This window comes from Xiphophorus hellerii, chromosome 11 (assembly GCF_003331165.1).
Source record: "Xiphophorus hellerii strain 12219 chromosome 11, Xiphophorus_hellerii-4.1, whole genome shotgun sequence".
Lineage (NCBI taxonomy): Eukaryota > Metazoa > Chordata > Actinopteri > Cyprinodontiformes > Poeciliidae > Xiphophorus > Xiphophorus hellerii.
The window spans coordinates 4,892,920-4,905,969 of NC_045682.1; the positions used below are offsets into that span (position 1 = coordinate 4,892,920).

At 37.4% G+C, this 13,050-nt stretch overlaps 1 protein-coding gene across 1 annotated transcript in view; it reads left to right on the forward strand.

Moving 5' to 3' along the window:
* Positions 1-3,965: 3,965 nt before the first annotated feature.
* The window catches only part of vps37d (VPS37D subunit of ESCRT-I), a 48,107-nt gene continuing 39,022 nt past the window's right edge, over positions 3,966-13,050 (forward strand). The window contains exon 1 of the mRNA XM_032577240.1: positions 3,966-4,202. Within this exon, the coding sequence (XP_032433131.1) occupies positions 4,080-4,202 (123 nt within the window). The 5' untranslated portion in view covers positions 3,966-4,079. The remainder of the gene's footprint in view (positions 4,203-13,050) is intronic.

A 13,050-nucleotide genomic window follows, 5' to 3' on the forward strand; every position in this document is an offset into this window, starting at 1 on the left:
TACGCAGAAGCAGTTAAAAATGTGAAGGAACAGAAAACAAGAGAGATTGAACAAACGGCGAGTCAAATTCCACAGCAAGGCAAAGTACAGTCAGAAGAAAATAAAACAATATCAGTAGAAAAACTAATATTATTCGTAGCATATGCTATCAACTGCACTGACCAAGCCAAGCATAAAACTGAGAAGATTAAAATAATAGTGAGAGGAGCTGAAACGTTTTTGGGGTTTAAAGAGGATCATGGGAGAACATAAAGAAAAAGCTGGAGGTAGATGGGAGACCAGGACCATCAGGAGAAAGTAGTTCATGTTAATGTTACAATGGAATGCAAGAAGTTTAATTGCTAACGGACAGGAACTTAAAGGTTATATTGATAGTCTTGAAGAACAACCAGAAATTATTTGTGTTCAGGAAACATGGTTAAAAACAACATTAGATTTTGTGATCAAATGATATGATAGTGTAAGAAGAGATCGACAGGAGGGAGGTGGAATATTTTTAAAGCAAGGGATACAATATCAGGAATCAGGGAAAGAACTTGAATATATAGTTATTGAGGGAACAAGAAGGTAAATTTAAAATAATACATTTTTATAATCCATGTAAAACATTATCAATTGAAATAATGAAGGAGTTAACTGAATATTTGGAAGGGAAAGTAATTTGGTGTGGGGATTTTAATGCAAATAGTACATTGTGGGGTAAATGTAACGACAAAAATGGACAAGTTATAGAAGAATTAATGGAAATGAAAAATCTTGTATGTATCAATGATGGGAGGGGGACAAGAGTTAATGTAAGAACAGGGATGTTATCAATGATTGATTTAACAGTTGTCTCAAATGTTTTAGCTGGTATTTGTGAGAGGTTGATTGATAAAAATTCAACAATAGGTAGTGATCACTATCCCATAACAATAAGAGTAGGTTTAAATTTAAATAATAAGAATATAAAGGTCAACTAAAAAAAAACTGAATTTCAAAAAGGCAAACTGGATTAAATTTAGATACTTGAGTCAAATAAACTTAGGAAAAGTAGATATGAGAATGGATATAAATGATGTAAATTAAAAAATGTGTAAGATAATCATGGAAGCAGCAGATAACTATAAATAAAGAAGGGTGTAAAAATTATAAGAAAATGGTACCATGGTGGACAAATGAGGAGAGAGTATGAATGTATTAAGGAAAAGGTTAATTTATTAGATATTTTGAGGAAGAATTTCCTTTGGGGAGAATTTGGGGAGTAAACATATACAAATAGTTATTCGATTTTTAAAGAAAACTAAATTATTTCATAGGATTTGATTATAGTAGGTGTGTTTGTGAATGTGTGTGTGATATAGAATACAAAGTTATGTATAAGTATGGATATTTGTGTGTGTGCGTGCGTCATAGTGTTTTTATTAGCATGAACTACTCCTACACACTTATGTCGTCATCGTTACTCAAGATGAATAATTTCATTTTCTCTTGACATCTAGGATGTCAAAGAAAACACAAAATATATATTCCATTTAGTATTACTTGACCTTATTATGCATCTAAGAGTAATCATTTGCTATTCTAAAAGGGAAAGTTTATCCATGATATTAAACAATAATATTAATGAAATTAGTCTCATAGTCTATCAAAAATCAGTCTCACTGGTTTTGCCCTAATGAAGGAAATAAAAACTCATCATATGGTAATTAAACTGATTCATACATTTTACTCTTGCTAGAAAGAAGACTTTGTCTTCAAGAAATGTTACTATGGTATCAGCGATGATATCGAGTTTCAAATATTTTTCATAGTGTCCGTATCAAGTTGAAGATTTTAGTATTGTGATAACCCTAACTTGGGTACACTCCTATATTTTTTACTCAACTAAAATAGATGAAGACCATAAAAAACCAGTTGGTGGGCGTGCCGTGGTGGCGTAGTGGTTAGTGCGACCCATATTTGGAGGCCTTCAGTCCTCGACGCGGCCGTCGCAGGTTCGACTCCCAGACCCGATGATATTTGCCGCATGTCTTCCCCCATTTCCTGTCAGCCTACTATCATATAAGGGACACTAGAGCCCACAAAATACCCCCTGGAGGGGTAAAAAAAAAAAGCCAGTTGGTTTCCTTTATTTTTTCTTCACTGATCTTTTGAGAGGTTCTGTTCCTTTTAAACGTCTCTGACCATGTCAACATCCTGTATTATGTTTTATTTGAAGAGCAAAAAACAATGTACACGCTTTGTTGTTGACTTCCACCTCTTACTATTTATCTTAACCTTTCAATTCAGTTGTCACTGCTGAAAAAGCCTTTCAGGTGTGAGGGAAACCAGAAGATCAAAGAAGTACTACCTGCTGTTTTTAAATAATGTCAGAGTATAGGTATTGGCTTCATCCACTCATAGGTTAGTTGGTTCTTACTTTGAAGGGACCACTCAAGCAAGAACAAAACATGTGTAATTTTAGGTCTGTAATCATGGTTGTATTCAATTTTTAGACAGTAAAGCACACAATACTTTCCATTTTTGACAGATTCATAATCAACTCTGTTCTTCAGCCCACAGGAATGAAGAGGAGCTTTGTTGCCTCAAACCAAAGTTTACACGAATAACCAGCATCTGGTAGCAAATGCGGGTGTTTGAGAATCCTGCAGCCAAGACGAAATCTAAACAAGTTTGGAGGTCAGAAGAACTTCAAGAAATGGTTAAACAGAAGAGGATTCTTAGAAACACGCAGTTGGCATATATTGAGGAAAACCAAACTGTTGCTCAGGTTCCCCTTTCAATAAAGTCCAACAAATGATTATAAATGCTTGCATTCAGCAGAAAGGAGAACCTCTTCTATGTCTCTAATCTTGCTGAATCATTGTCAGAGAAAGGTCAAGCCCTCAAAAGGTTATGAGGGAAACGTCTAAGTTTTCTAAGGGGAATTATTATGGATTAAAAATGATTAATTGCAGTAGGATCATAAAAGCATTGTTGCCTGTATTTCTGACTTAGGGATGTGCTGCGAAAGAAACAGACAGAAGGAAATAATGCTCAAAATATGAGTCTGAAAAGAACCTAAGCATAAAATAGCAATGAGACAAAAAAAAGTTGTTTGGTGAAAATAGATCCAAAATTGCTAGTTGTCTTGGGCGCCCCCTAGTGGCTGCCTGTCCCTAATCTGATTCCAACAGTAAATATTATTATAATGCGAAATAAAATACAATAAATAACATATTAAAAAGAAAATAAAATGGAATGAAAACAAAACACTGAAACAGCCGTGAGCCATTACTCTTCTGACCTACATAAAGTGACTTTCCCCCTCACTAACCACATAATAACAGCATTTCAGTCATAATTTACTGCAATAGTCATACACTTTAAACATGTAGTTTATTTAAATGAGTAGCTATGCACTGCAGCCAACCATGGAGTCTAAAAAATAGATTATTTGGAAAGGTTTGATATCTTTAACACTGCTTATTACTATAAAGCTTTTGTAAACATATATTCTTCCTTCTAAGTAAATATTTATCATTCACAACATCAGATTTAATTTGAACAAAATTATATAATCAGATGATCAAAAGTATAAATTTACATACAAATTCTGCTAATTTATCTTTGATACTTTTCAGATTTGGAAGTCTGAACTTCAAGTTGAGAGCTATCCCAAAGCTATCCCAACACCAATAGCTTTAATACTAAAGAAAACATCAAAGCTATGTTCAACTTTGGATCGTTTTGTATAAAGGGATATATTTTGTGCCATCTGAATCTGAAAAAAAAAATCAAAAGTGAAAAAAACTTGAATCTGAAAAACAGTTTTCAACCACCCCCCACCCCCAAATCTCATTTTTATTAGTTTAGAAATTATTATTACGTTTAATAAACTTCATGGCCCCAATTTAGCTCCGTACAAATCAAACGCAGAACGATAAGAAAAGCTTTTATTTTGGAAGGGTCTACAGGAAGAGTTGTGGTTTTACAGTTTGACGCCGCGTGCGGGCGCCTCGCATTCCAATGCCATCGAGATGTGAGTAGAGTGCAGCGGGACTTCGCTGCTTCCCAACGCGACTCTCCGTCTTCCAGGCAGTTTGTAAGGGTTAAAAATGTCCAACTCCAAGGAAGGGAACTCCTGTCCCGACGGCTACCGGGCTTTAAGCACTACCGAGCTGAGGGAGCTTTTACACAGCGACGACAAAATGGACCAAATTATTCGACTCAATGAGAAGGTAGGCATCTTCTGTTACACGCTCAAACAGCCAAAGTACCGCTAAATTCATCCGCTTATCTTCTTTACCACTTCTGATAACCGTTCAAAATTTAAATTATGTGTAAAGACTGAAGTAAAAATAAAGGTGTGTTTTCGGTGAGCAGTTAGTGTGAAGCAGATATGTGATGGCTCATCGATTGTCTGCGTGGCGAGCGGTCAGATTTCCAATTCGTTTTCCCCCCCCAAGGCTTCCCCACTCACATCATATGTAAGGCTGTAAGTTTTGATGCAATGGTCACGTTTGTGCTCTTTTAATGCGTGTTATTGTGTTTTGGTCCCTCTGTTGGAGGAAGCATCAGATGCAGTGTTGAACCCCCCCTGCAGCGCTGCTCTGCTCTTTGTGGTTTACATTGGTTCACGCATTGAAGGATAGGAGGGTTTCTTCATGTTATATATTCACTGGACGCGACAAATTTCAGGAAAATTCCAACTCAAACTTCTTCAAATCAGTCATAATTATGAAGTTTTTATTGTTTTATTCCTCATATGTTTCTACCTTAACAAATAAGGATAATTACAATGATTAAAGCTGTTAGCTTGACTTTTCTCTAAAATCAAGCCACTTCTCTTTTAATTCATTTCCACCAAAACAACAACATGTCATGGTCAGTTTTTCAGTGTGTTTTTCTGCTATGTTGTCAATTGTTGGCTGATCATGAAAAAAATCAGCCTCTGTGCGGGCGTGTCTCTGATGACATCACAGAAGGTGGTTCTTTTGAGTACTTCAATTTGAGTTTTTCTTTATGTTGTCTTTATTTTCATGCTTTAAATCAGTGAGGTTACTAATGTCTCAAGTCCTTCGCAGCATTTGGTTGCCTTGTATTTGACTCAATCCATGGGAGGTTCTAGACAGGGTCCAACGGGGGCCAGCACCCCCTGTTGCCATGTCTGAAAAGATACTGCTAAATTAGTGACTTATGATGATATGTGTGGACTCAGAATCAATAACTAATTGCTGAATTTGTTGGATAAATTACATTTTTTTCCTTCTCACCTTTAACAATAAATTAAAAATTAAGGACTTTAAGCGTCATATTTTTTGCTTGATATTTGTCGTTTTTTCTTTTCTTTCATTCTTTTGTTTTGTACCCACATGAAAAAACACTTAAACATGTTTCTTTAATGTTGCATTTAAGTCCCAATGATTTTTTTTCCTGATATTTTTTATTTTTTTATAACAATGAACATAACCACCAGAGGCAGGACATATGGATCCCATCACACCCCTGTGTGTCTCGGCTGTGAATATGCACAGAAAACGATAATTGTATTCAAATAAAAAAGACTCAAATGCAATTTGAATCGGTCATGATCTGAAAAATCGATTGAAATTTTTGCACCTCCTGTGATGACAGTGAAGCATCTCGACCCAGAGGAGAATGATCATTTTTGTTTCCTCAGGGTGCTTTTATTAAAGAACTTTTTATTTTGTAAAACCCCATATTTGATTGCTCAGCCGTTTTTGTTGAGTGGACATTCAGTTAGTGAGTTAAGGTCCACCAGGTTCCGAAACAGCTTTTTCCCACTTGCCATCAGACTGCTGAACTCTTAACTGGACTGCACTCAAAAACTGGTCTCCACTTCATACCTTGCACATATACATAGCTAAGTAACTTCCATTTTATTGTCAGTCCTGCACTTTATATTTTATATTCATATTTATATTCATATTTTATACTGTATTTTATTTTATTCTGGAGTAACCTCACAACATTGGAACCTCAAAACACTGTCCTGAGCCGTATGCAACGAAATTTCGTTCTGTATACACCCTGTGCATGCAAAATGACAATAAAGTCAGTCTAAGTCTAAGTCTAAAAACCCCCACTGGATAGCACCTTTAATTTATTTAAAGCTAATATCACTCAGGATAACCTCTTAACCACAGCTGCTGCTCCTGTAACCCTTGACCTTTCCTTAAACCCTGTCTTTATATAAAAAATTCATAACCACTGCTACGGTCGCTTGTCCTCCCACGCTATGGGACTGTATTAATACATTTATGTCCCCCGCAGCACCGGGAATGCAAACACACACTCACACAGATGAATGCAACTTAGTGCGCCAACCAGGGGGGTCCGAAACTTTTTCAAATGCTCTGTTTGTGAGGTTTTTTTTCTTTAGTTTTTTTTTCTTTCCTGTGGACAATAAAAAGCATTCAGGAGGCTGGGTGTGTGCAGTGAAACATAAACCAGTGTGGGTTTAGTCATCCTGCAGTCAGTCGTTTGAATGATTGGGGTGGTATAAGATTAGAGAATTAAGAAATTAGTTTTAAAATCCCTGAACTGGACCTTTGGGTGTGGGACCATCAAGAAGGTAAAAGCTGAATAATGTTGGATTTAGCTCAAAAAAATTAAAAACACATATTATTTTGGGAATAGAATCAGGTTTAAAGATTTGAAATTTAAAACCCTGGGATGATGGAGATTAAATAGTTGAATTTCTGACTCAGAGCTGCTTGAGCCTTGGGCTGCGTTAGTCAGAGTCAGCAGAAGTGGTAATTAATGTGCCATTAATACCCAATACAGAGCTTGTGTGGATTGGATAATCTCAGCGATTATAGCCGGAATCACTGCAGGTGGATGCATGAAAACATAAACAGCCTCTCACTTCACTAAACATGTAAAGATCGAGAAAATGATTGTGCTCTGCAGTTTAACAGTTGGTTTTAGATGCTTGATTTCAACGGTGTATTTTAGTGTTTCCATTGTGTTCTTTGGTTGCTTTCCGCAACTTTATTTTGCTACATTTGTAAATTGAAGGGAAACCTGTTGCTATTTTCTTAAGTGATGAGTGTACATGGCTTTTTAACCATGGACAATAGGGTTAAGGTGACTTAACCCTATTGTCCCTCTGTTATGTGTAACATTTCTCATTCCGTCTCTCTGCTCAAACCGTGCGCCGCCTTGACGAGTTTGTGTTAATTATGATTGTTATGTAAACTGCTCGGCTTAATCTCCAGTAATGAATGTGAATCATGACTGCTGCAGTCTGCCTGGTTCAGTATAACTCCTCTCTGGAGATGCATCAGATGACATTTCACTCAGGCAGTTAAAAGTCTGCTATGAGTTAATTCCCAATAATGGCAATAGAGAGGATTGAAACTGCTTGGAGGAAGTTGTGTGTTGTGAATAAAACATAGGATAACTTAAGGGTGTTTTCACACCTGACTTTTCCAGTAGAGTCGGATTATCAACATATGTTATTTTCAGCTGCTCCAGCTCTTTTTCTCACTGCGCTGTATCAAACCAACCAAACCCTCTGAAAAACCTGTTCTCCTCCTCACCTGTGGGGGCGCTGCACCAAGAATGACTGAAGGAAACGACAGAAAAACCTCTGAAGAAGACACTGAGCGCAACTCCTTATTCTTGTAAATTTGAACAAGAATGGAGTGGCATCAGATTTTAGCAGTTGTAGTGTTTCTCTTTTGTCTTTGGCTAAAAATTTCTTCCATTAGCACGAGACTTTGTTTTGGTTGTATTTACCCAGAATGCCCTGCGCTACAGTTTGCTTCCTGCTTTTGGAGTGGTCTCCGGTCTGGTTGGTGTTCACATGTGCATTCAAATCACTACAACCGAACTGAGACAGAGGTCTGCAGGCCGACCAGAGTTCACTTTTTTGGTTCAGTTACACATTCACACCTCCCCAAAAGATCTAGACTCATCAGTGAGCCGTCATTAGCTATTTGAGAGCAGAGGCGATATAAAATCAAGTTTATTTGTGTAGCACATTTCAGCAACATGGCAAATCACAGTGCTTTATATGTTAATAAAAGAAAAAGCATTTCACTGCAGTAACAAAACAAAGTCAAAGACTAGAATTAATCAATGTTCCAGTTACTACAAATTAAAGGCAGCTGTAAATATTTTTTTTAGTCTTGATTTAAAGGAACTCAGTGTTCCAGCTGTTGCGCAGTTTTCTGGAAGTTTGTTCCAGATTTGTGGAGAACAGAAGTGATTTGATTCTGATTTTTAGGGTCACACTTGAATTCATTTTTTTATTCAGAAGCCAATTTTTCTATTCAAATGGTCTAGATACTGTGTTTAAATTATGTGACTGGCAAGAGGAAAAGACAATGTACACAAATAGAATATTTATTTGAAATAAGTCATTGTACCAAATACCATCAGTTTATGATTAAACAAAAATAAGTTTGTACATAAAATTCTGTAACTTAACTTTTAAATGAAAAAAAAAAAAAAAACTTAAATATTATTCAGAGCATAAAAAATTCCCAGGACAAGGATTTGGGAATCTTCAAAGATTTCTTTTTTATTCTTCACCTCTAATAAATGTCTTCTTTTGCAGGTTTTCTAATAATTCTCATTAAGAGTGAAGTGTTTGAGTACCAAACTGGTGCCAGTGTTCACTTTGTTTCTTCCCATTTTGCTGACTAAAAAAAAACTCCCATAGTGGTGCTCTCTAATCTTTGCATCCCAGCTCAACACACAGTAATCCACATGCTTTAGCCGACAATTTCCAAATCCGTTTGTGGGTTTTATTGTTCTTTAAAATCATCCTTAAAGGCAAAGCCCTGTGCAAGATCCGACAGAGTAGACTCCTTTTGTCCTGTCAGGATGTCCTGTCATTTCACCTCCAGGCTATGTGAGGTAAGTCTGAAAATCAAAGCATCAGACGGAGGGAATACACGCAAACTTTAAATGGTTTCTCCTATCAAAACAGTGAAAGTGTCACTCAGACCTGTCAGCTTAACAAATGAGCTGCAAAGCCAACCGATGACACATCGCACATCTTCCTTTGATCCGCTACTGTAATAAATCTCGTCATATTAGCTTTAAACTTTTCCCTAATGTTCCAAAAAAAGACGGTGCCTTGATATTTACAGGCCAGCCCTTGATTTCCTCAAGTCTGCTGCAAACAGATTCCCTTTCATAGAAGCAACTCCGGCCGCTGATTTTGTCCCAGGCCGAGTGTTTAATTGATGGCTGCAGACAGCGGAAACCTCATTAGGACTCAGACTTGTTGAGGATGAAAGAGAAACGGCCATTTGTTGCATTTCATGCGGCCAGACGGGTGAAACCGCAGCAAACAGCGACAGAGCTGCACCTCGTCTTCTCCAGAATTCCCAAACATCGTTTGTGGAGGATAGCGAACGCTGTCAGAGTTTCCCCTCCAGCCCAGGCATCAAAGTGCAGAAGACTTGCCGTCCCTCAAGACGACAGCGGTTGTTGTTGGATAAACAAGATGAAAACGACACGTCCTTTTTATTCCTTTCGGGGAGGAAATGGGCTTTAATGTCTGAAAGGATCGACAACTATGTGGGACATTCTACAAACTCATAGGCAAGTCGCAATAAGCAATAAATAAATTGATCACATGATGAATTAAAACAAGCTCAGTAATTTTTGTTTATATAATTTAACATTTTTCCTTTTTCTCTCGCTCTAACAAAAACTGGATGATAAATCTTCAATCTGGTGCTCTGGTTTCAGCCAGCCCATTTTTTGAAGGATCATTTTATTTAGAAAGACTAAACAATTCATTTCATTTGTTGTTTCTGTTTTATTTATTTGGGGTATTTGAAAAGTCTTGCAGTTCCAGTGTTAAATGTTCATTAGAATTTAAAGTTTATTGATCTTTAGGAATGTGTTCTTGTATTATGCCATCGCTGGAAAATGGTCTCAAAACAACAATATTATTGTTTATCGCAACAACTCCTGGGACAATTTATTGCCATCAAATTCCTCTGATTTCTATTGATTAACATTTTTGGGCTTTTGAAGGTTTAATTTTTGGAACATCTGGATTTTCTTTTCACCATTGCACTTCGCTGAGTGATATCTGCTCACTCAGGGCAACCATCTTGTTTAACCAACATATTTTACAACTTTTATTTATTTGGACTTTGAATTAAGGCCAAGTCTACAAGTAATATTTAGGGCTAGGTTATGATTACATTTTTTTTTATTTTGAGGATAAAGTCATGATAATGCCGGAATAAAGACATAATATTAGGAGAACAAATTTGTAATTTTATGAGAACTCTGACAAGAAAAGTGAGGAATGTTGAGCATCTTGTGAAGTTATACTTTGAAGTATTGGAGATAAAAAAATATTTTTAAACGTCGGCATCAAATTATTATCAGTAACAGGACTTTGAAACAATTGAGTATTTTGAAGAAAGAAACATACAGACTTAGTTGGTCACTTCAGATATTGATGACTCTAGAAGCTTTCTTCTCATTAGAATGACATTTTTTCTTGTAATTTTAAAGATGACCCATTAAGCAAAATTCACATTTTGCACATTTTTGTATTTCTATTTGGGTTTCAGCTGCTTCTAAAACCAGTCCAGGTACTTAAAACACCCACTCAGCTGTTTTTTGGCAATAAGTTGAAGGGGGTTTCTTGTCTGGAAAATGAACTGTTGCAAAAACCCCCTGATTAGGTCACAATCAACAGATGCTGTGCGGTTACTTAGCAACCCAAGCTGAGCTCCAACACCTTTGGTCGTCTGGATTTACCACTGTATGCTCTGTACAGTGGCTGCTGGAAAAGACAAGTGTTTTGTTGTTCACTTACCATCCTTAAACCACTTCTGTTTCCAGCCATTTTTGCATGAGAAGATAAACGTTGAATTGGGTGGGATCGTGGCCAGCAGCACATTAGTTGGATTTAAAGTGACAGAGTCGTAAAACAGCTCATTCTGAAAGGAGGCAGGACGGAGCAGACTGAAATCTCTTGATCTAAGAACGATTTTGTGCAAAAAATCTGATGAACATGTTTTGTGTCGCCCATAGAGCTATCATATTCTCGTGATTAAGCAATTTTAAAAATTAGTTAGCCTGGCCCTGATACTCTGTCATATAACTCACAGAAGAAGTCATTTAAATAAGTCACTTTTTAAAAATATTTTTGTAATTTGTAAATTTTTTTTGTTTTAAACACAGCGAGAAAAATAATTGATGGGAGAAAATCTGAGGTTTTATTTTTAAGCCATATCGGCCAGTCCTAAAATGTGGGACATTCTGTGAATGCCTTTGAACTTGGGACCGGCTTTTAATGACCCATGACAATGTGAGACAGATGCGGTGTGCAGCGGCGGGTCCTTCAGGCCCAAAGTGACTGCTGACCCTGTTGAGTCAGAAACGTATTCGCCCGAACCCCTGGGACGGACGGGTTTTGTCTTCCATGTCCTCACAACGAGGACATGGAAGACAGCGATCATTTGAATTATTTATGGCGTCTTTTTATTGTTCTGGTGACAGTGTGACTCTGGACCCCTCCCCCATATGTCCAAATATCTGAATCCCCCAAAAGCAGGACAGCTGCATTGAGCTCCGCGTCCCAAAATGATCTCGCTTTCCCGCTATTTTAATGCTTCCAGGTTTATTCTGCATGTTTGGCTGTTTGACATTTGTCTTCAGTGGCTACAGATCAGCTTAAAGTAAATCTTTATTTTCACTTAAGCCTGGCAACTCGGCTTTATGGGCTGCGATTTTAGCAAAGACCAAAATGTTAATGTGTTTGTTCTGTGTGCAGCTGCAGGGAGATTGCATATTAAAGTATAAATAGCTGAGTCTCTCAGGTCTGTTCCTATCTTTTCTTTCACTCCTCTTTGTAGATTCACAAACAGCGGACCTGATACAGTACATGTGACGTATGCATCACCTGAATACATATTATAATACCGTGTCTTGGAAAATTATTCAAATGCCTTGGATTTTCTTTTTTGCATGTTTTTCACCTGCAGATGGAACTGAATATAACACTTGAAAATAAATATCTGTCCCACATTCTGCAAATTCAAGTGTAACAGCAGCAAAGGAAGCAGGCAGGTTTAAATAAAGGTAAAAAAAAAAACAAAATTAGTGGTGGGACTAGGCCTGTCGCGATAAACGATAAATCAATTAATCGTACGATAAATTAAAACTATCGACGTCATTTTAATTATCGGCACTATCGTCTCTTCCGACCTTTTTCTCTTTCAGCTAATGGCACTGAATGAAAAAAGGCTCAAATCCGGTGCTCTCCACTGACTCCTCCCTTCCTCATTTCCTTCGTGTAAAGCCCAGCGCACACTACACGATCTTAGAGCTGTCGGCCGATTGTCAAAACCTGACAGACCACACATTAGCCGACAGAAATCCTAGGTATAACGGTTCCACCGGGTTCCTGCCGTGTGGTGTCCAACAATGGGCACAAAATAATGGCTACAAGTCCAGTGAACTAATTTTAAAACCAGGCATTAATCAATGCTTTACTACAATCTACCTGCAATGCATGTAACTAGTGTCAGCGTAAAGTCCTGACTGAATGAAAATCATTAGAACCTATTTACGTCACGTTAACGAAGAACAGCTGAAAAGTTACCGGGTTTATCATCTGCGGTAGTAATTTCGCTCCAACTCCTCCCCTTGTCATTTCTATATTCTTTGCATGTTGAATAAACATTAATTTTGTTTCCACATATCATCTCCAAAGTCCGCTGGACTTGGTGTTGCGTCGTAGCAGCTGTTTGGGATTCCCCTCCGTAATTTACCCTCAGAAAGCAGGAGGAGAATCCGCGCTTTCTGATTGGCTACCTGTCACATTCAACAGGGTGCGTTAACGATCCCAGTGGGGAAAACCCCTGATTTAGATCGGAGCGGCAACGAAGATCTACCATAACACACCACACAATCTTAGAAAGACCAACGGTCTAAGATTGTCTTAAGGGGAAAAATAGCAGCAAAAAATCATGTAGTGTGAACTATTGCATCAGGTAGTCGATGTGCCCATCTTCTCTATTTAAATCTAATTATTACTGAAGGGCAACATAATATACAGACTTCATAATCTGCCCT